At 31.6% G+C, this 24,956-nt stretch overlaps 2 protein-coding genes across 5 annotated transcripts in view; one reads left to right on the top strand and one right to left on the bottom strand.

Annotated features, from left to right (window-relative positions):
• LOC134724477 (DNA ligase 1-like) overlaps positions 1-24,956 on the top strand; it is a 79,397-nt gene that overhangs the window by 4,908 nt on the left and 49,533 nt on the right. For 2 of the 3 annotated variants that reach the window (XM_063587510.1, XM_063587512.1), the window contains exons 4-13: positions 10,322-10,436; positions 10,758-10,882; positions 11,645-12,023; positions 12,480-12,548; positions 14,091-14,226; positions 20,358-20,450; positions 21,476-21,532; positions 22,644-22,816; positions 23,747-23,811; positions 24,547-24,648. In XM_063587510.1, the coding sequence (XP_063443580.1) occupies positions 10,322-10,436; positions 10,758-10,882; positions 11,645-12,023; positions 12,480-12,548; positions 14,091-14,226; positions 20,358-20,450; positions 21,476-21,532; positions 22,644-22,816; positions 23,747-23,811; positions 24,547-24,648 (1,314 nt within the window). The remainder of the gene's footprint in view (positions 1-10,321; positions 10,437-10,757; positions 10,883-11,644; positions 12,024-12,479; positions 12,549-14,090; positions 14,227-20,357; positions 20,451-21,475; positions 21,533-22,643; positions 22,817-23,746; positions 23,812-24,546; positions 24,649-24,956) is intronic. The other variant, XM_063587511.1, reaches the window with a different exon arrangement.
• On the bottom strand, positions 15,936-19,094 carry LOC134724479 (complement C1q and tumor necrosis factor-related protein 9A-like). 2 transcript variants are annotated; one of them, XM_063587514.1, is made up of 4 exons: positions 18,938-19,094; positions 17,654-17,997; positions 17,096-17,239; positions 15,936-16,490 (listed from the first exon to the last, which is right to left on the bottom strand). In XM_063587514.1, exons 2-4 carry the CDS (start codon positions 17,895-17,897, stop codon positions 16,084-16,086), a joined length of 795 nt encoding a protein of 264 aa, XP_063443584.1. In that variant the 5' UTR covers positions 17,898-17,997; positions 18,938-19,094; the 3' UTR covers positions 15,936-16,083. The 2 variants fall into 2 exon arrangements, with proteins under 2 accessions (XP_063443584.1, XP_063443585.1); XM_063587515.1 differs by having other exon boundaries at positions 17,654-17,936.

Raw genomic sequence — 24,956 nt, 5'->3', positions numbered from 1 at the left:
ACCTGACTGTTCTGGAAAAACACATACTAACAACAATAAAAAAAACTTTGTACAGATAGTATGACACAATGTACAGATAGTATGACACAATGTAGTTGTTTACTGATAGATAGAACAATATACAGTACAGTTCAAAAATACCAACTCTCCCACACCCTACACCGAGGAAAATGTCGGAGCCACTCCGACAAACTCCGATATCCCTCCCAAAATGTTTGGAGGAATTTGGGAGTAATTCCTCCCAAAATCAGGTAAATGTTTATCGTGATAGCGAGCTCACTCCCTACACCGAGGAATTAATTGCCCTTATCCTTTTTTGATCTATGCCGGCACACGACTGATAGGGTAATTGGATTACCTGACAGGTAAAGTTGATGTAATTAAAAATATATATCCGGTCGACTGTACCATAATCATAATTTTAAATAAGGTCATTTATTAGTTAAGTTAAATACTCTTGTGTTAAAATTATTTTAACTTTTAGTTTTATTTCTTGCGAGCTGATATAAAAAAAAAAATTTACCTATAAAGTTTATTAATGTTCGTGTAAAAATAAGTTTATGAATATTTTCGTATTTCTTGCTTGATAATCTTAAAATAACTTTACCTATGCGGACTTGCTTGTTTAAAAAAAACCGGATATTAACGAAAAAAGTTTATAATATTTTGTGGAAAATGTAAAAGAAAACCCGCGAAGTTCTACTTCAAATAAAGTTTTTATATCTTTCATGCATTTTAAAAGTGTTTCGGACTTGCATTTTTAAAATTCGTCAATTAATATATTACTTTAAAAATAACTTTAGATCGGCGAAAACAGGAGTACCCCAAAAGCTACAACAAGCATTTGTACATGTGAACAAAACGTGGCCCACTCATGATATGTCAGTCTATAAAAGATGTGTATTGCCGGTAACGAACTTATTTATCCTAATGAGGACTAAGTTGTATATTTCTTACATGCAGATCTTCATTGAAGGTTGCTAAATGTTATAATATCTGTTACGGATAGCGACGATAATTATGAATGAAGAAGAATTTGATTCCGAGATAAAAATTTCTGCTCAGGGATAACATATAGTTTTTAATATATTATTTGTTAAATACGTATGTTTTTTTATAAAAGAAAGTCGGAACCTAAAGATTATTTTTTTCTGCCTTCCCCGCCCGAAGTGTATGTACATATTGTAAATACTGTATTTGATATGTTAACACATCGTTTTATACCGTTACGTAATGAAACACTTGTTAAATTACGATGAGGCATTAAATGTATATTTAGTATTTGTAAAGTGACAGCAACTGTTCTTCTTCCAAGTAAGGAACATGATTCAATATTTGAATGTTATAGGTCCCGCAAAAACTGCAACTGATTTATCTAAAGTATTTTTCTGTGTATTCTGCATGTTTTTAAATGTGAAAATAGCCGCTTTTCAGTGTACAGTGAAAAGATCGATCCAATGATTATTCATGCTGGAAATGAATCAATATTTTGAAATTTGTGAAATAACTGGCAGTATGGAATGAGTTGAGTCATTGTTGAAGATAATAAAGAAACCTACAATATTTGACACTAGCATAGTGGATAGTTGTAATCATCATCATATCACTTCTGACTGCCGTTTCGAATTTATTGTTGAAGGTCACAAAGTAACACAATTTCTTATACATTTGCATGGTGGATAATTGTCTCATTTTTAATTATAGCACATCTTCTTACTGGATTACATTTTCAAATTTGTCAAACGTAAAATGTAAATAGCCAGCTGATCTGTATAGTATGTGGGAAATTTGTCTCATTTTCAATCATCATGATCATACCACAGTGCATGTTTGGATATGTTAATAGCTTAATTGTTGTTTAGAATGGTAATTCATGGTTGAAAGACGGATAAAACCTATAATGTGCAGTTAATGCCAGCTTGTCTGCATTGTGAATGATTGTCTCATTTACAAAATACCACTTTCTTTTATCGATAGCAGTGTACATTGTACATGTATATACAATAATCAATTATTTTTCTGTTTAGAATAATAAAAAACAGCTTTCAAATCGAATCATACATGTATTATTTATTATACATTAATTTGTGTAGCAATACAAAATGATTGATATACTTATACTTTCTGTTTTCAGGATATCAAGCAACATGGTACTTAAATTAAAGATAATAACAAAGACAAATTAAACAAAAAACTAAAATATCATAGCTAACATGAATAAATAATGATCATTTGATATGTACATTTTACAGTTACAATGTATATGTAATGTTCATTGTGAAGTCAGATTTACTGCTTTGTTGCTGGTCTCCTCAGATATTCGTTGACCCTTGGTATGATGGCATCCTTCCATGCTCTTGGTTCTGACAACCCTGGGTAAAAGTACAAAACATATCGTTGAAATACTGTCTTTCTCTCATAAGGAAGTTCTGTTTTGTTACATTTTCCACCACCGTGGTAGGAATGCTGCAATCTGTAGTTCGCGGTTGTGAAAAGCTCGGGGAACAAACGTTCTAATAATTTAGTGGCGAAATGTCCTGGGCAGTTGCTATGTGTGTTCATTGAGTTGAGGTCTGCCATTGTGATTCGATATATCTCTGGGACATCTAAGAATGGATAAGTCTCTGGATTTGTTGCTATTGGCTGGCATTGATAGAGAGTAGATGGTGGAGTTGAGTTGCTTCCTTGGCCTTGCAGTTGATGAATTACTGTCGATAACATTGACATTATTGCTTGCTGGTTGTTCTTGATTTCTGTTTGGTTTTTTTCTAGTGTTGCAAGACGTTGGTAAACCCCGTCAAACTTCCTGTCTGTCAATGGTCTTCTGTTTATTGGTGTGAGTCTGTCATGTATATCTGGAAATGGTGTTGTTGGTGTTGTTGGTTCAGGAAATCTAAATATGTCGGGACTGTTTATTGGCTGGATTGGTGTAACAGCTGACTGGCTGTGGTTGGCTTGACTTGAAGGTAGAAACGGCTGGTGGGTAGATAGAAATGGATTCGTAGTTGGTGAATTGAATAAGCTATTTTCATATGTTGACTGGCTGGTATTTAGAAATGGGTTGGTACTTGTATGGCTAGTGTCTAGAAATGGGTTGATTAGCGGGAGTAGTTGATTGGTAGGTGACTGGTTGCTGAAGGGATTTGAAGAGGAAACTGGAACAGATGACACAGTAGTTTGATGGTCTGGTTGACTGAAAGTTGACAAGAAAGGATTCAACGAAGGTGTGTTTACTGGTTGACTAGTTGTTGGGGTTAAAGTTGTATAGGTAGGAGTGGCAATATCTTGCTCAACCTCGTCGTCTTGGTCAACGGGGATTGTAGGCAAAGGTTGTTGACTTCTTCTGATGACTGTTGCCTTTTTCTGAAAAACAATAAACAACACTTAAATAACTTGATTATAAGGCAAACCAGAAAAATTAAGACAAACAGACCTGCTTTTTAAGATTTCATGACGTGTTCAGTGGCAAATATTTCGTAAGGCATGTCTTAAATGCATTATTTTCACAAGTATCTATATCAACTTTCAGACCCAACCTGACAATAATTGAATAATGCGTTTATTGCTAACTTTATCATTTATTAATTCCGGCCCTCAAATGAATAGTATTATCAGATAAAAAAAAATTAATGTACAATGTACACCTCGTCTCTTTTCATCTATAATTCAAATATATTTTATTGCTAATCAAAGCGCCCACAAGGAGCAGAACAATCAACATTAATTACATACAAATGATTACAAGTGATTCAATATGATTAAGACACAATGTTATATAAAAAAAAAACAAATAAAAAAATATTTATTGAGACAAGTACAAGAATACAATACAGTGTTTAATAATACTTATTTTGATTGCATCTTTTTGCATAAATAGTTTTTTAACTTAGTCTATATGTTTTAATAAAAAGTTATATATAGCCGTTTAAATATTAAAATTAAATATATATATAATATATTTTATATCTATTAAAATTCTTTTTAAAAAATATTTTAACATCCTTTATACGAAATTAAATATTTGCCCCTTGAATTACGATAATAACTAATTTGACATGTTTATTGCCATAATACAGGTACATTGTACATGTAGTTAAATGATTTATATTCTTTAACCGTATTGTCCAATTTTGACAGGGATGTTGTAAACATTGCATATATTTACATACTTATCGATTTGATATTTTATAAGGTGTCAACTGACATTTTGACAATACACAATGTTATTTTATATAAAAGATAAGGTTCATAATTTTCATCATTCGAAAAAAAAAATGCCGAAAGTTCAACACACAACCAAGCTTAGAGTAGTTCAGCTGTACCGAGAGGGTTGGAGACCGTACGCCATTCGAAGGCAACTTGCCAATGAGAGCCTTGCTATTACGAAAAGTACAGTTAAGCGTATCATTGACAAACACAAGTCGGGTAATTTCACATCAATAAATACAGTAATGGCTGCACCTGTGGTATTCCAGAAAATCAACGATCTAGACCTAGCCACTATTAACAATGCCTTTACCAACGACTGCAACTTGTCGAGCCGAGACATTCAGCGAATATTGTCCGAGAAAAATAATACCAACGTATCCTTGTCAACAGTAAGAAGGGCTATAGATGCAGCAGGTTGGGTTTCAACATCGCCAAGATATTGCCAGCTCATTAGAGATGCCAATAAAGAAAACAGGGTCAAATTTTGCCAAGACATGATTGCAAGTGATGAGCGTTTTGAAGATGTGATATTCAGCGACGAGACAACGATACAACTGCACGACAACAAAACAGGGGCGTACCGACGCAAAGAGTCAGCTGCACCAACTAATTGCCGACCGAAACACCCATTGAAAGTTCACGTTTGGGGTGGTATAAGTAAAAGAGGTGCAACACAAGTTTTGATTTTTGATGGTATAATGGATGCAGCATTTTTTGTACCTAAAATTTTAGGAGCTACTTTGAAGCCATTTATTGACTCTGTGTATCCGGATGGTCACCGTTTTCAGCAAGACAATGACCCCAAACACACTTCAAAGCTAGCCAAAAATTTTATGCAAGAAAACAACATAAATTGGTGGAAATGGCCGTCCGAGTCGCCGGATATTAATCCAATCGAAATGGTTTGGAACCAGTTAAAAAGAAACGTTTCAAAAAGAAATCCAACGACTAAAGAGCAGTTGTGCCAGTATATAGAAGAATTTTGGTTGAGAGAGATGACGCCAGCACACTGTTCAAAGTACATTGACCACATATATAAAGTTGCACCAGTGGTTGTTTCCGTTGGGGGAAAAGCAACAGCTGACATACCCGGAAGATTGTTCAAAGAAAGTTCATCAGACATGAGCATGCAGTACTTTCATGACAAGTTATGTGCACCACAACTACGCCAGAAGCTTACAGTAATGATGGGTGACCGATGAGTATGTGATTGGCCAGTCACTTATAACAGCTCTTTTTAGGGCTACCAATATTATTCAAAAAGAGTCTTATTTTTGTTGTTCTTCAAATAAAATATTGTCCCCAAACCCAAACAAAGTAACCCAATTACATTCTGTTTTTATTTACTATTTCGATCTTTCAAAAAGAAACTAGTTAAATTACAATTCTTCAAAAAGGCATTTTTGAAACATTAAAAGTGTACCCCCCCCTGTTAATTTCTAAATGTAAAACGAATATTATATCTACCTTGGTAACAAGTTTCTTGGTTGTGTTTGATGTTTTCTGTCTTTTTGCTGGTTGTACTGGTGGTAGATTTTCCGCTTGAGTATCATCTTGTGTTGGAACATCTATAGCAGGTGCCACGTCATCTTCAGTTAGGGTCATTGGTGGAGGTGGGTCACTCATCTCGTCTTCTTTATCTTCTAATAGTGCATCCATCATCTCTTCTGAGCCTGTACCCAGGATGGTGGCCTTTGCTATTTCTGATGCACGGATGCCATGCTTTACGTCGTAACATGCACCAATCTCAATCTAAATAAACAAAAAAATATTAAGCTATATAAAATGCATGATTTAAAGTTTAGGTTTCTGTATTTTCAACCCTAAAAATATTCTTTTTTCTATAACAAAATAATCATATCAGGTTTAATAATTTGGAAATAAAAATGAGTGGTTAATATTTCATTTCTAAATATGTCGGAAACAATTTCAAATAGTATGTTTAATACTTCTTTAAACGGGATTAAATTTATAAAATTAAATAAAATGATTATTGACCTTTCTTAGTAATGTGGATATAAAATCAGTGAAAAATATTTCACTTCGAAATATGTAAATGTCGGAATCTCTACCATTTCAAATTTTTTTTTGGGGAATGGTGTTTAAATTCACATTATCACGGACGAAAATCCTATCTTAAAAAAACTGTTTTGTTATTTCATAAAATTTAACTACCAATGAATGAATGTTCTTTTCTTAAATACTTTCACAAATTCATAAAATTATGGTTAATATTTAAGCCCAATTCAAGATATATTTTTTTTTAGAAACAATGGGTCCGTATTTATTCACATCGACTTATCTTACATTATTTATTATAAAACATTTCTGTATGAAACAATATTTGATAGTTTATTGCAAAAGTTTCTCGTTTCTATGTGCCCCAAAATAAAGTAATTCCGTATTTACATAAATATACTAAATAAGTGCACTCGGGTATGCGTAAATGAAACTAATTGAAGAAGAATGTAAGAAATGATTCTACAATGTAATGCCTAAATTAGAGAAAGAAGAAAAAGGTGACCTTCAATTGTTTGTTACAGTTTTTATTTTATTAATTTGATTGACATACAAATTAAAAGAAAACAACTGCAAATAAAAATTGTGGGGGGGGGGGGGGGGGGGCTGGGGCATTTACCTAATTAAGCCTCTGTAAGTGACTTAACGATATGTAAATTAGAATATATATAAATGTAATTCTTTGTTCATTATTTTTTTAATTGCATAAAATAAAATATATAAACTAAATAAAACACCTCGTCCCAGCACTGAATAGTATTTTCATAAATCAAGGATGAGTTATTTCCCCTTAAAATATTCAGAACAAAAAATGTGTTTTACTTTAATAAATGTCGTTGTTAAATAATTAACTTTATATATAGCTTTCTCAGAGAACAAAATTGAAAATGAAAAACAGGTTTGCTCCGTATAACAGCATAAATATAAAAATGAAAGAAGATATAAATATTTTAAATACCATTTTTTTAAATATATTAGTTTTGATAAAATAGGTCTCGACAATTCACAGAAAAAAACTCGTGAAACCTACGAATAATAGTTGTTGAATGTGGCACATCATTCTAATCTACTCATAAGCAACTAAATGTGCATTCTTGTAAGAAGTATACAGCGATGCTAAGATAAACAACTTATAAAAATTGCTACGATAATAACTCTATAAAACTAGCAATTTATTCCATACCAAGATACTACTGTAGTAGTTCGACGAATGTTTACTAGATTAACATACTTTTTAAATTGTTATTTGAATGGAGAGTTGTCTCATTGGCACTCACACCACATCTTCCTATATCTAATTACTCTAAGGGATTTTTGTTTAAACATTGTTTATAAAAAGTTTAATTTATACCTCTCCAATATGTTTGATGAATCCTCTAGTGCGAACTTGTAGTGTGTCATCTATATGATACTGCACAAGGAAGTGGCTGTTCTCTCTCAGTAAAGTACGTAACGACATGTTGAATCTTTGCAAATATTTTGAATAATGAATAACTTAGGCTGACTAAGTATTCAAAGAAAGAAATGTTCCCCTTGTGTATGGCTTGGGTTAATAACTGTTAAAATAACATTTTGTTTGAAGTCAATAGACTTTTTGATTTGAGACAAGTAATGCATCAGGTATGGCTTGGATGAGCAATTCTTAAGTTTATAATTGGGGCTTCATTTTATAATTATGTGAAAGTGTCTTTGTTACTTGAATGTTCTAAAAACATCACGGCAACAACAAACAATCATATTGGCGTCTCTTCCTTTCATTAAAATTACAAATTATGACATCGTATTGTGTCAAATAATTTGAGGAAATCAGTGCAAGAATAGTCTGATTGATACAATAATTAATTATATTTTAATTTTCTAACTCTTTTCAAGTAACCATAGACAGTAATAAAGGAACTGTGTCAGGAATAGTTTTTTTTCTTCTGCCATTGCTCTCTTATCTAAGAATGACACGAAATCCAGAAGTTTATCTACATTGTAGTAAACTAAAGATTTTTTAAATCTTTGTTTCCATTTCTCTTTCCTTTGGCAAGTCTAAAATAACATGTGACTTCACGATTTTACAAAGGATAGTGCATTTTATAAAGTGTTTTTTATAGCACTGAAATATAAACATATTTTTATTAAATATTTATTAGCAACAAATTTATTGACGATTTTTATTTCATATCCATAAATTTCTTGAAGATGTCACATCAAATCTGTAAAAAGAAAGAAAAAACAGTGATATAATCATTAAAATATCACACCAGTATTTAATATATCAAAAACACACAGGTAAGATAAATTTCAACTGCACACCTGTAAGTTCATAATTAATCAGGCTAATCCGATCATGTAGACACGCGTCGTTAATCTTTATTGCTTTTGATGGGCAATAAATCAATAAACAGGTTCGCGGATTTGGGAGAGAATCTTTGGAGGAATTTAAGAGGGAAATCCGCGGTACGCGGTGTGATTCCGACATTCACGGAAATCGGAGAATAACGATCTTGAATCGGTTCGTTTGAAATGTACTGTATATACACACATACTAACAACAATAAAAAAACACATTGTACAGATAGTATGACACAATGGGCAGATAGTATGACACAATGGACAAATAGTATGACACAATGTACAGATAGTATGACACAATGTAGTTGTTTACTGATAGATAGAACAATATATATACACACATACTAACAACAATAAAAAAAAACACATTGTACAGATAGTATGACACAATGGGCAGATAGTATGACACAATGGACAAATAGTATGACACAATGTACAGATAGTATGACACAATGTAGTTGTTTACTGATAGATAGAACAATATATATACACACATACTAACAACAATAAAATAACACATTGTACAGATAGTATGACACAATGGACAAATAGTATGACACAATGTACAGATAGTATGACACAGTGTACAGATAGTATGACACAATGTACAGATAGTATGACACAGTGTACAGATAGTATGACACAATGTACAGATAGTATGACACAGTGTACAGATAGTATGACACAATGCACATATAGTATGACACAATGTAGTTGTTTACTGATAGATAGAACAATATACACACATACTAACAATAATAAAAAAAACACATTGTACAGATAGTATGACACAATGGGCAGATAGTATGACACAATGTACAGATAGTATGACACAGTGTACAGATAGTATGACACAATGTACAGGTAGTATGACACAATGGACAGAAAGTATGACACAGTGTACAGATAGTATGACACAGTGTACAGATAGTATGACACAGTGTACAGATAGTATGACACAATGTACAGATAGTATGACACAGTGCAGTTGTTTACTGATAGATAGAACAATATTAAGAACATCTGAGCCAGTGACAACTCTACAACAGATTTATCCATCGGATCACCAGCAGTGATTGTGATACATGGCTGTGTAAATTATGTATATACAACTCGTCTAAACATCATCCCAACAATGATAGATTTGTAGATTTGCTTTCGCAAATTTTTTGTTCTTCCCTTGGACGGGATTCAAACCCATGCTACTGAGATATCGTGACACCAAATCGCCTGCACTGTAGCGATCCTGCTATATATATAAAATAAGAAGTTGTGGTGTGATTAACAATGAGACTTCTCTCCAGTTCTCATTTGTAAGTTATAATAGGGCATATTGTGTTTCTGAATGAATGAAAGGGAACTTGGGGTGAGGGTCAAATCCTCTATAGGTCAAAATATAGTGTTGAACAAAAGACAGATGTAGATAGAAACAATATGTCATGCTCTTACAGGTGTAATACAAGTTTTGAATACATTCAATAGAAACAATAAAGATCTGAGGTTGTCACTTAATCCTGAATATAACAAAAACCATTAAGGTATGAAATAAGACAATTCATGAGTATTTTGAATTATTTTTGATCATCTTTAGATTGTTGATTGTTGTTTAATTGTTGGTGTCCTGAACATGCCTGAAATATTTGCCACTCTATGTTAAGCAATCAATTGTTGCTTCTATGTAAATGTATATAATTTACAAAAACAGTGAATATTAAGAAAAAGATATTTATAGTTTAAATTGTTATTATTTTAGTTGAAGTCAAAGCCAGAGCCTGTAGATTCAGGAGTTTCCTCACAGTCATCACAGGAATGTGCAGGACCTGCAACACCTATCAGTTCACCATTTGGTTTACCTGTGAGAAGAACAGGTAGATATATGTCTACGGGTGCTGGATTTTTTCAATTTGTAGAAAACCCATAGGTCATCTTTGGTTGGGTTGTTGTCTCTTTGACACGATCCCAATTGCCTTTCTCAATTTTATTATTAAAACTTTTATAAACCATCAGATAAATTTGATTAAAATGTTTAAACTTTTATGCATGGGTTTTAATTTTAAATTTTAGAATACAACATTAATCAATTTTAGCTGTATAAACAAACTTTCCATTTTATTTAAAGCTGATAGCTATTTAATATTTTATAGCATTATTAAACATTGATTAAACATTACCATATGTCATATTTGCAGCAAGAAAAAGTATGGGGGCTACACCAAAAAGAAAGACATTAGACTACACAGAGGAGAAGTCAGCAAGTAAAAAGAGGAAGAAGACAGAAGAAGATGAGGAGGAGGAAAAGACAGAAAAAGAAGAGGTTAATTGAAAGTTGAATTATTTCCAATTTTGTGGTATCCTGCTCTGAGAGTATTTACACTGTAGTCATAGATATTGGGGTTTGGCATTTAAAGGATTGAATTTATTATTCTTCAAATTTTTCTTAGGAATGTATTACAAAATTAACAAAAATCGATAGGACTGAATATAAATACATGTCCTGTCAGATCTGTGCTTATTTCAAGCATTGACACTCTGTTGATCAAAACAAAACATGACATCCAATTTTACTAATTGTTGGAGACTGTACAGTCCCCTGCAGTTGTTAATTTCTACTACATGTTGTTCCTAGGGTAGAGTTGTCTCATAGGCATTCATACCACAGGTTCTCATTTTTATATTCAGGAAATTCATCAAAAGGACTTTTGGCTGTCTGGTAGTACAGACTTCAAGGATTCATTTGACCTATTGAAACTCAGTCAAAATTGAATTGGGAAAATATCTATTATTTGGAAATCTGGAAAAATAGCAGGTTCACTTTAACTTGTGCTAATCGATATCGTATCTGTATTAGTGCATGTTTAAATACACAAATTTAATTAAAAAAAGAAGAATTTAGAATGTTTTGGACAGTATACATTTTCTCAGTTAAAATAGAACTCAATTCATGATTCTTACATTTAAAAATCAAATTGTGCTATTAAACTATAACATGCATATATGCATAATATGGTAAGCTTAACATTAATACCTATGTTATAACATTTGTATTGCATGTATTATATCATTAATTAAACTTCAGACGAAGACTAAAAGAAATAAGGATAAAAATACAGATAAAAACAAAAATACTGATAAAAACGAAGAAGAAGAAGAAGAAATGGAAGTAGACACTAAAGAACCTGATATGCCTGAAGAGACAAAGAATACAGAATCTGATAAACAGGATGAAAAGAAGGCAAAGAATACAGAATCTGATAAACAGGATGAAAAGAAGGGAAAAGAGGAAGAAGAAGAAGAAAGTGACAAACAAGAAGAAAGCTATGGTCCAAAAGTCAAAAAAGAAAAGAAAACACCTAAAGGAAAGAAAGAAAAACAAATCAATACCAAGAAAGGGAAAGCAACTCCTAAGGATAAGAAGCCAAAGAAAGAAGAAAAAAAATCACCTGAAGTCAAAAAAGGTAATTAATTGTACTCCTAGGCAGCATGTATCTTTATGATATGATCTTTCAAATTTTCATGCCAAATTAGAGATTTTACCCCATTTCCACGGTCCACTGAACATTGAAAATGATAGTGCGGATGGGGCATCAGTGTACTGGGGACACATTCTTGTTCATGTTATTTCTTAATAGATAGACAGAATATTACAGTCATTCCTTAGATACTTACGACTTTATTTTTCTCATGACACCTACTTAGTGTTTATGTGGCAAATGTAGTTGTTTTGTTTGTGTACTGTAAGGGAGATAACTATAATTTAGAGATTGAAAAAAATGACATGTATGTTTTGTATTTTATTTTTCTATTTGATTTGCATTTGGATCATTTTTAAACTTTTGTATGTTTCATGTATCTTTTATTTTCTAATAAAATTCTGATATTATATAAAAGGATAACTCTGTATTTAATATTAGAAATAAAAGAAGAAAAGATAGAAGAGAAAACAGAAACAAAACCATCAAAACCAGTTCACAGTTTCTTTGGTAAGTCAAGTTAATATGTTGGAGCTCTTGATCTAAGTAACTGTGGATTTATTATTATTCGTTGAATAAATGTTCAACAAATAACATATTATCAATAGACTGTATATACTGTGGATTCATTCATTTTCATGGATATCAATTTTCGTGGATATCTGAATTCGTGGTTTGCCGATTTATATGTACAAAGCCTATAGAAAATTTGTAATTCGTTGAACATATGAATTAGTTGTTCGCCTGTACTCACGAAACCTATGAAAATTGGTATCCAACGAATAATAATAAATCCACAGTATATAGAGATTGGCAAAATTATGAAATCAAAAATCCATGATAATGCAAGTTTTCAGCAGTCCATGAAAATTTATTCCCATGAAAAATAAATGAATCCACAGTAGGTCTAGTCCATTAAAATGTATGTGGGAGGATAGGAAAGGACTTTCATAATATTCCTACAATTACATAATTTTGCATAATGATCAGACACATACTGAAAAATTACCCATAAATAAACTTCCCTTTCTGCCCTTCTACATGCATTTAAATGGAATAGCCCCTTAAGTCTAATTCATTGAAAAATAAGTTAAGCTATAGTGATATGTCTTAAGTATGCATGGTATGTATAACATTTTTAACTCCGCCACATTATTTATGTATGTGCCTGTCCCAAGTCAGGAGCCTGTAATTCAGTGGTTGTCGTTTGTTTATGTGTTACATTTTTGTTTTTCGTTCATTTTTTTACATAAATAAGGCTGTTTGTTTTCTGGCTTGAATTGTTTTACATTGTCTTATCGGGGCCTTTTATAGCTAACTATATGCTGTATGGGCTTTGCTCATTGTTGAAGGCTGTACAGTGACCTATAATGGTTAATGTTTGTGTCATTTTGGTCTTTTGTGTATAGTTGTCTCATTGGCAATCATACCACATCTTCTTCTTTATATAATACACGCTTGTGAACAAAATAAAGATAAACATTTCTTCCCGATTAAGACATTTGGTTATAGTCAGAGATTTGTTTATGTATTTATGGCCCTAATAGATATAGGAAGATGTGGTGTGAGTGCCAATGAGACAACTCTCCATCCAAATAACAATTTTAAAAAAGTAAACCATTATAGGTCAATGCACTGCCTTCAACAGGGAGCCTTGGCTCACACCGAACAACAAACTATAAAGGGCCCCAAAATTACTAGTGTAAAACCATTCAAGCAGGAAATCCAACTGTCTAATTAAGCATGTTTTGGACTATTTCAGAAAAAAAATTAAAAGGGGGTTAGAAGGCATATATTTTTTTAATACATGGTTGATAGCCGTATCAGTGTACAATAACCCTGTATTACAATTGTCTACGAGGTCATGGTGGTGGGTACTGAAACCCCATTACATTTATTTCTGGAATAGCCCTCAGTTTTCAGATATTTTAGATATTGAGAACTCACTTGGAAAAACAATAATTCACACAAAAATGTACTGAAACAATAGTTTTGTAAATAAATGATATTCTTATACTACTTGTTGAATAAAATAAATTATTACTAATTTAGCTCCAAAGAAAAGTACCAAGTCTGAAACAGAAGAAGATAAAGTTGAATGCAAATCAAGTGCGACTCCATCAAAGGATGCCGTTGAGAGCAAATCAAGTGCGACTCCATCAAAGGATACCAAAACAGAGATAAAAAAGTAGGTATAGTATACTTTGAAGACCATAAGGATGTATTTAGGTCAGGTTTTAAGATTATTTGTCAGATTTTTGGACTCATTGCTCTTGCCTGTGATACTGGGTTAAATACTTTGCCCAATAGCATCCATTTTTCTTTTCATAAGACTTTAATGGCTTTTTAAAGGTCGTAACCAAAATTCAAGCAGATTCTAGATTTCTTTTCTGACGATTTGAGAACCAAATGATATTAATGTGAATGTAAGGTAAAGAATAGAGTCAGCCTTTTCCAGACATATCTAAAAATTAATTTTTAACTATTTAACAAAAAAAATACACTCCTCTGATTTATGGGACAAATTTGAAATTTCACCTAAGTACATCCTTAAGAACAAACAATGTTGCCATTTCTGGTACCCAACATATGTATGCATACTAGTTTTAGAAAGCTCTAAATAATGTGTTAAATTTATCTAGCAATGAGCATTGGTAAAAACATGCTATTTTATTTCCATGTTTTCTGATACTGAGTCAGTGCATTACAAATAGAGCTACTTTGCAGAATTATGACTCAAAATTTATGCAGAAGGGGGCATTTCAAACAACTGTAGTTTGTCTGAAAAAAATTATGCAGAAGGGGGCATTTCAAACAACTGTAGTTTGTCTGAAAAAAATTATGCAGAAGGGGGCATTTCAAACAACTGTAGTTTGTCTGAAAAAAATTGTGCAGAAGGGGGCATTTCAAACAACTGTAGTTTGTCTGAAAAAAATTATGCAGAAGGGGGCATTTCAAACAACTGTAGTTTGTCTGAAAAAAATTATGCAGAAGGGGGCATTTCAAACAACTGTAGTTTGTCTGAAAAAAATTGTGCAGAAGGGGGCATTTCAAACAACTGTAGTTTGTCTGAAAAAAATTATGCAGAAGGGGGCATTTCAAACAACTGTAGTTTGTCTGAAAAAATGTATACAGGGAATCAGTCAAATTCTTTTGCCTACTTCACATGCTTCAGTCATTTGAAATTCTTTCATAGTAATTTGACAATGGTGTTCATAAATCACAGTTTGTGAAGTTTTGTCTAAAGTAAGTTTTCAAACAAACCTTATATTATTTTCAACTGCGAGACACTGTCTATTGGATTTTCAGATATATTGTCTATATTTAATTGCCAAGTATGAATAATAGTATTGGTTTCTGCATGTTTTGTTTTTTTACACATTGTGAAGTAGTTTTAATTGTTGTGTTAATTTTTCATGTTGCAATGCAGAACCTAATTGGATATTTATAGTTGCATTGAGTGTTTTGAATATATGTTACTTTATATAGATATAGTAGCATGATCGTTTTGTAAATAAATTATCATAATTTTTGACTTGATTCATAAAATAATTCCAGAATCAATCACTTCTTCAATAATCATGATAATATACGTGAGACATATCAAGGTATTTTTGTCTTACAGACGAAGGATATGTGAATGGCAGACAATACAGTTAAATCTCCTCTTAATAAAATTCAATGTACAATGAAATAAATATGAACAAAATTGTCAGTACAAAAGTGTTTTCACAAGAAAAACATGTTATCTCTACTGAATATATGATAAGAGAAAATATGTTTGTTTGATGTGTTTCAGCTTTTGAATTTTTCCTTGGTGTTCAGTATTTTTGTTATTGGACTTGTTACACATGCAGGAATTGGCTTGGACTAAAAAAAAACAGATATTTAATCCTTTCTCTTTAATTACATACCTAATTGTGATCAATACAAAATGATGTAGGGTGAAAATTATTCAAAATTCCTACTTGACGAGTTCAGCAGAAACTATATTACAAATGTACAAAAAGAGTGATATGACATGCTGGATATGACGAATAATCAGTTAGTGCTCAAAAAGTAAATATCCTGAAAAAGTAGAAAAATCGTTCAGAAGTGACGAGTTCTTAATGAGCTGTATCCACACATGGTCCTCTTCATAAAGGGAGAGAATTATGGTATTACTTCCTGTTCCATATCCTGACCTATGATCTCCATGAATCGGCACTTTGTGTTTTCCATTGACCATCAGCCATGCGTATGCATCATTGATATTGTTGCTAAGGAGATGAACAGAGAAAAGATATGTGCCGTTCACTTTGCAGATGAAATGGGAAGAGTATGTGTCAAAACTTTCAGCGATATTTGTAAAAATGTTATCAAAAATTATAGTTGTATCTTCCATGACGGGACCAAGTGGTGATGTTCGGCAGACAGAGAAAGCGACTTTGGCCGGAGACTTAGCTGGGTCACCTGCAAAAATTATGAATTCAATAAATTTTAGAATAAAGAAGATGGTGGTATGAGACAACTCTCTGCTAGAGACCAAATGACATAGAAGTTTACAACTAAAGTCTATTTTATCTTCTTTTTTGTGAATTCATTTGTTTTCATATGATATTGATTTTCTGTGATTGAGGTAAATTTTGGCAGATATTTGATTTTGTGGTTTTGCAATAGTGTATATGTACAAGCCTATAGAAAATGTGTACTGTTGATTCACTATTAACCTTCCAACCTTCTATACATTTTATTTTAGAACCTGGAATTTCTGTTTACTAGTTCCCATTTGTAATTGGTCTTTCTTACACTTTTCATTCAGTTTCTAGTAAGAAGAAAATATATTACTTATTGAAACAAATTTTGTCTTATTGAAACTAAGAAAAAATAGATGTTGAACATTTGCAAGTGAACAAAATATGCCCCCAATACAGCAAATTATTGTAAAGTGATGAATGACACGTTAAAAATCTGTTATTTTGTGTTGTCATATATATTGTCTGTATAAAATTCAAAATTATATTTGACATTAATTTTCAATTATAGTTGAAGAATGACAAGATTGAAATTATATCTACCTTTATGTCCTTTATGCCCCACATGTCCCATCAGTCCTATCTCTCCTTTATCTCCTTGGACTCCTTTGTCACCAGGATGCCCTTTATGTCCCTTTTTACCTCTGATCCCACGAGCTCCAGTGGGCCCTTGAGGACCAGTTCTTCCTGAAAATGGAAATTAATTGATATCAATTAATCAACAAAAAAAATCTAACTATTTAAACTGAAGCAAGTGTCTGCTTTCAAAATGATGTCTTTGTTTACAAAGTGTTAAGGGATTGCTTCCTGTAGAAAATGTAAAATGTAGACTATAGAAGATATGTAGTCAGCTGTATGCGGTTGAGCAAAGTAAATATTTTTGTCAATATAGCAAGCACAGAACTTTTTATGAATTGTAAAAAGATTTATTAGGACAGCCACTGGTCAAACTTCTTACTCTCCAAGATTTTCTTTGAATAAATTACTGTGTAAATTTTTAGAAAAAATTAGAAATTATTTTTAGTAAATAAAGTTGCACTTTTTTTTTTGTCTTTTTAAACTCGCAAAACTTAAGCATAAAATAGATAGAAAACTACTTACCAGGAGGGCCCTGTGGCCCAGGCCTCCCATCATCTCCTTTAAGACCTTTTTGCCCTGGTAGCCCATTAGTTCCGTGGATTCCATTTATTCCAGGGGTACCAGGTGTACCCTGTAAACCAGGTTGTCCCTGGCAACAATGTTTACAATAGGGGTCATGGCTGTTGCTAATTTGGTTACTTTTGCTGTATATAGTGTTGATTACCAGACTCAGGAACAAGTAGGAAATCAGTCTATTTTCAGCCATTTTTCATTGGTGTCGTCTGCTCAACATTTATCCTATCTGCTGTATATGAATGAAGAGTTATCTCCCATTTAGTTCAAAGTATTAACTATCATTGACTATCCTGAAAAGCAATTAGAGGCTAGTTCACTGTTTTTTTTTAATTTATAAAACTTTTTTGTCATCAAATCCTTAAAAATGTGTATCAGTCTGTTAAGATTTGGCAATGTCTTTCATTAAAAAAACAATAACTTTGGACAATTTTCTTAAAGAAGAATTGTAGGCTTTGGTATTTTTTAAACAGCTTTAATTTCTCTAGAAATAAGTTGAATGTGAAATCGACATAAGTATGTAAAATTAAGTGTTTTGTGAGGTCTTTGTAGGGCATTTAATCCTCTTAGTAATCTCATTTTCAATTGAACAGCCTACATGAGTAACCTTTTGAAAAAAATCAAATGATGAATTTTTGGAAAAAATAACAGTGGTCTGAAATATAGTACTAAAAGGTAATGCTAAAATTTATTAAAATAATGGCGTTATAACAGAATCCCTTTATTGATCCCCCGTTTATCAATAACAAAGAATACATCTTCTGTCATATAAAAATTGGTTGTTATTTAATTAATGTAGATAATAACACTTAATTTGCCCATCAATATTGTCAATTACAAGGGAACATCTTCAATGGCGGGAGACTTCAAAGGAATCGACAGAATGGTCTCAATATTAAACAACAAATGACATTAACTACATATTTTATGAATTACTGTAGGTGATAATCATTTATTCGAATTAATCAATAAATTATATTTTTTCAATTAAAATTACAGTTTGTAAAACTTGTTGCAGGAAGCTTTTTGTAAATTTCAAAATAGTGTTGACTTTGAAATTATTGAAACTTTAAACTGGAGTATGAAAAAAAGGATGGTGATTATGATCATAAGAATTGTTAAAAGAAACAAAAAATAAGATTGATCATCATTCTAATTACAAATTAAAAATTTAAAATAGAAAAGATAATATTTTTTAGAAAATGTTAAACAAATTAAAATTTCTTTTCTTACCTGGCATTTATGGTTTAGTAGTAGCAAAAGCAGACTTTCTATTTTGAAGAAAAATACTTCCTGAACAGAATTTCCAAATGTTTTTAACATTTATTGCTGAAAGTGTGAAATTCAAATTAACACCAACACTATTTAGATGTTTCAGACAGACAGGAGTTTGAACGAACAGTATTTATCGTCATGGAGACAATAGTCTGCTATTGAATAGAAGTCTCAAATTGCCATCAAAAAGAAAATCATGGAAAATGGGATGCTTTTAAGCAAATACAGTTTAGGATTTCATCTTTACAATTTTGTCTTTTGCTTTTACAAGCTTTGTATAGGTTACATCAGAACGGTTTACTGTTCCAACGGAATGATTGGGGAAAGTGTAAGGAATTCAATGGGACTCGTTAAAAATGCCATTTATAGTCGAAAATAGATCCCATTTGTTGCTAATAGAAATTTGATTGACCAGATTTAAATGGAAAATAGGACTAAAAGCACTTTTACAATTGGAAAAGAAAGGGTATGGTATTTAGCTAACTTGTTATTTTGGTAAAAGAATTTGGTGTATCAGTATGTTTTATATTATAAGATGAATTATATTCCGGGTTAACGTTAGTACAACAGATTTAATGATTGGTTGATTATTTATTTGCTTAATGTCTAGCAGATATATTAGATGATTATGAAGTTGGTTAAGATTTTATCAGATTTCATAGATTGAGGGAAAATTTACCTTCTTTTCTCATTTGAGAGTTGGGGTAGACCATTGAATTTAATTACATAATATGAATTGCAAAACTGTGTAAGTTTCATTGTATATATGATGTTCTGTCTTAATATTTCTGTTGAATGATTGAAATGTTATATATACTGTAAATTCAGAAATTAATGCGAGGTTTTTATTATTGCGAAAAATGTGACAGAATTGTAAACGCAATAATTCAAACTCACATTTTGAAATATTGTATATGTAAACAGAGTTTTTCTCAAAATCGTAAAAATTAAAATCGCATTTAATTCTAAAATGACAAAATCGCAAAAATAAATGCTCGCAATAATTTCTGAATTTACAGTAGTCGAATGATCATGTTTATTGAAATCATGTTTTTATCCAAAAGAAGCTTCAGGCTGATGATATAAAAGAGGGACGAAAGATACCAAAGGGACAGTCAAATTCATAAATGGAAAACAAACTGACAACGTCATGGCTAAAAATGAAAAAGACAAACAGACAAACTACATGTATAGTACACATGACACAACATAGAAAACTGCAGAATAAACAACACTAACCCCAATAAAAGAAGAAACAATGAGAACTTTCCATGAATTAAAGTCATTTATCACAATGTTACTTATCCACAGAAATCATTCCATAATAACCTTTTCATGAAATTATCCTGAATTATAAAAGTTGATATTTTATTTTCAGAGAATCAGGATCGGATAAGAAGACAGATGATTATAATCCTGCTAAGTCACGGTACCATCCAATTGATGATGCCTGTTGGAAACATGGAGAAAAGTAGGTTTTCCTGTTTATACTAGCAGTTTTTTGGGCCCTTTAGGCCACACTTAAAAATATTTTGGTTTGCCCAAACCCTACCCAAAGGTTGAGACAGTGGGTAGGTAGGTAGGCATTTTTTTTAATTTTTTTTTTAAATAATATGAAGTATCAGATGTTTATTAGTCTTCATACCTATTTGATTAAAAAAAAACTTCTTCAAATCAGGACAATAAAAGAATTTGAGTTTTTCTGGGTAGATGGCGTTTGGGCAAACAAACCTATCATTCATTTTGGCCTTATAGCTTGCTGTTCGGTGTAAGCCAAAGCTCTGTGTTAAAGAATATACTTTAACCTATAATGGATTACTTTTATGAATTGTGACTTGGATGGAGAGTTGTCTCATTGGCACTCATACCACATCTTCTGAAACTTATATATATAAGTTTTAACAGTGATTTAATAGTTTATGACAAATAAATGTAGCATCCATGTTAGAGAGACTTAGCAGCTATCTATGGCATATAATTTAACAATAATAATTTACAAATCAAGTTTTGATGATTATTTTTGCAGAGTTATTGTTCTTGAACTTAGAAAGTTTATGCAAATATTCAGTTTCCCATACTTTTGTTCGTCATGCTTAACAATATTGATATTTATTTATACATAGGTTAACCATGACAAGATCTTCACAGGTTTTTAAATAGTCTTTGATAATAAGACATTCTGTTTTTCAATGATTTTGGTCGGGGCTATTCCAGAAAAAAATGTATGGGGGGTTGGAAGGCAGTTTTTTTCAGCATCCGCCGCCCAGACAATTGTAGTTGAGACTTATAGTGCATTATAGGGAAAAGTTGCTCTGATACCCATCACCTATGTATTATTAATACAATGTGCATTCCAACCCCCCTATACATTTTTTTCTGGAATATCTCTCAGCTTGTTTGTAAATTTTATGGATCACAGTTTATTATATATTATAAACAATTATTTGTTTGCTTTTCTAATTTTATAAATTGATGAATTTTTACCTGAATTTTCAGAATACCTTACCTTGCTTTGGCTAGAACATTCGAAGCAATAGAAGCTGTCTCAGCTAGGTATGTATGGAAAGAAATATAAATTTCAACTTGATATAAACTCAAAAATGTATGCTATGTATTTCTCAATGCAAAAAATGAGATGGAATAGGTTTTCCAAAAATGAAAAAAAAGGCATTTTGAATTTTGAGCATATTGCAACTTTTTTTTTGATATAAATCACAACTAATTATTTCACACCTGATTGTTTTTAAATTCCAATAATTGTCATTCTAGATGCACTAAAAAATTACTGAATTAACAGTGCAAATTAAGTGGATGTTAGTTTCACATGAGCAGCTGCAAGCAGGATATATATATATGCTAAACATTGTTCAGATAGTTTTGTGGATTTCATGAATTGTTATTAACAAAGATGAATAAAATACATATATATATACCCCCAATTTTGCATTGGGACACCAGAATATTTTCAGTATAGACAAAATGCCTGCTTTATGAAATGAAAAGATATAATTAAGAGTTATTTTTCTTAGAATGTTCATATTTTCTTTGTGATACATTGTTTGGTAGCTTTTTTCTATGTAATCAAACTATTTGAAATAGATTTAAATAGCAACAAGTTAAAAGTATAAAAACAAAAAACAAAAAGGTTACTATCCAAACAACCATATTATTATGGAATGAAAATTTCAGGAACTCAATTTTCAGCTCTCCCTTAACACCATTTGCGAGTATGGTCTTGAGGAAACGATGATAGTCCTTCGGAAGGGGACGATAAATGGCTGAGCCGTGTTAAGAGAGAGCCATATCTCTTGCACCTTAAAGACACCCTTGTAGATTTCGAAAAAGAGTAGGCTAATGCCGCTACAAGGCAGCACTCGCACCCGCAAAGTGGAAAGGGATTAATATTAGTTGCAAAACTTGTTTCCCAATCCACTCTAAATAAATATGTTTAAACTAACCATATTATTCTGCTTTTGATACCAATTTTTATGGATTTCACAGCCTCAGCTGAACTACAAAATTGAATGTTCTATAGGCTTGTGTGCAAACTTTCTCAAAATCCTAAAATGAAATGTTAGTTTTCCTTTATCTACGAAAATTGGTCCTTACGAAAATAAATGTGAATAAAAATTAATCCACAGCATATAATAATTTTTATTTTCAGATTAAAGATTATGGAAATGCTATGTAATTTCTTCCGTTCTGTAATTGTACTTACTCCTGAAGATTTGTTATGTTCTGTGTACCTGTGTCTCAACAAGCTAGCTCCAGCTTATGAAGGTATTGAGCTTGGCATAGGAGAAACAGTTCTGATGAGAGCTATAGCTCAGGCTACAGGTAAGTTCTTTATAGCTGGCTGTTCGGCTGCCAAGGCCATGTTGAAGGCCATACTGTACAAATTGTGACTTGGATGAAATGTTGTCTCATTGGCACTCATACCACATTTTCTTATATCTTTAAAACCAATAAGTCAACTTAAATAGGTCCATTGAATCATTGCAAGGTGTAATTTATAAATCTTGTTTGCATTTTCAAACCTGTGATAGAAAAATAATGTTGTTTCAATTCATAACAAATCAACAAAATCAATATAGCTACACTTGCATAAAAAAAAAATAATTTAAAAAGCATTTTGATCAGAACTATTGATTCATTTATTTTCTCTAATGTGTGAAATTGTATTTTTGTGGACGTTTGTCTTTTGTGGTCTTGCAAAAGTCTACGTACAAGATTATAGAGATTTTAACTTTGTCGTACATAAAAACATTTATTAAGGTGGTACCAAACACCTTCACAAAAATTAATTTGGCTCGTTTAATTTTCTTAAAATTTTTAAATGTCGTCTTTGATAATATTACAAAAATATTAAAACTTAAAAAAAACTTGAACCACACACTTTATTAGAAATTTTGGTTGGACAAATAGCAGACTTAAAATGTTAAGCAGATTTTTACAGAGTTATCTCCCTGTAGTTTTATGTAACTCCTAAAATTCCTCATATACCCATGAAATCCACAAAAAAATTGTATCTCATAAAAAACCATAAATCTGCAGTACTTAAAAGGAACCCAATGATTTCTGTAGAAATATAGGAGTTAATGTCCTGCTTCAGGGGAAATCCATGTGTTCCACACTGAACAGTAGTTAAACCCTGTTAAATCTTGAAATTTGATACGAATAGGGGTTTCTATAATACATGCTTAGCACTATAATGTGGGCAACTCCTTCTTTACAATATCATTATTTCACAACTCATATATATTTTAGGTAGAAGTGTTGACAAGATAAAACTGGATGCACAAGAGAAAGGAGATCTGGGTATTGTAGCAGAGGTTTGTATAGTATGTTACCATGGTAACACTATGTTAAAGATATGTAGTTGCAGAATTATATTAAAGATATGGGAAGCACAAAAAAACAACCATATACAATTGAAACGTTCAATACCATGGCAAAAATAGTAATTTAAAATGGTGAAAATATCAAATTCAAAGTTTTACACAGATAACTATTCAGTTTTATTTGATGGACCTCCTTTTTCCAAACTGGTTCCCAGGAGATCATTCATTCCCACCATAGAAATAAATAATTTAGATCCAACAGCATTTCCAAACTATTCATTGACTATTGTACAGTGAAAACTATATTTGCCAATCTTCTATAGATGGTTGCTCCAATTCCATAGTGCATTCCCTTGGAAAACTTAGAAAATCAAGTTGTATTATAGTAATAAATTTAGAAGGGCAATTCACAACAAACAAGCTTATATATAAAACTCCAGTGAAAATTTATAATCCAGATTTTCATGAATCTACATGAAAATTTTCACTCATGATTTATTTTGAAAATTCATGTTATTTTTGCATCATGAGATTGAAATGAAACTCATGCTTAATCAGTTGACATTAGTTTCAGGTTTAAGCTTGTCTGAAGTTCAATTTCCATGTATGATAGCAAAGTAGCTTTTAATTGAGCAACCCTGAAATTCTGCATCTTTTATTATTTTAAGCTGCTATATTTGAATAACATTTATTGATTATAATCACCCTAATTTGTAATTTTTACAGTCCAGTAGAAGTAACCAGAGAACAATGTTTGCTCCGCCAAAATTAACAATCAGAGATGTGTTCAAAAAGTTGACAGAAATAGGGCAGATGTCAGGCAATTCTGTAAGTTATACATTAACAAATCAAATCAAAATCAAATATTTTATTGTCATATAAACTTTACAGTTTGTGACCAGTTTGTTGATACAATAAACACAATAAACATATATACATACATATTAAACATACAAAATATGAACAGCATTAAAATTTATAACAACAAACAAGTTGTTAACAAGAGTTCTGATTTTATAGGCTTTTAATCACAACATAATTCAGGGTTTTACACAATAAGTCGTGTGCCTGACTGTTTTGTAAATAGTGGAATTTTCAACAAAATGTAAACAATTTATAGCAAATAAGCAGCTGAC

This window comes from Mytilus trossulus, chromosome 7, assembly GCF_036588685.1.
Source record: "Mytilus trossulus isolate FHL-02 chromosome 7, PNRI_Mtr1.1.1.hap1, whole genome shotgun sequence".
In the NCBI taxonomy this organism is placed as follows: Eukaryota; Metazoa; Mollusca; class Bivalvia; order Mytilida; family Mytilidae; genus Mytilus; species Mytilus trossulus.
The sequence above is the reverse complement of the archived record's forward strand: the minus strand, read 5'-3'. Positions and strand labels throughout refer to the sequence as shown.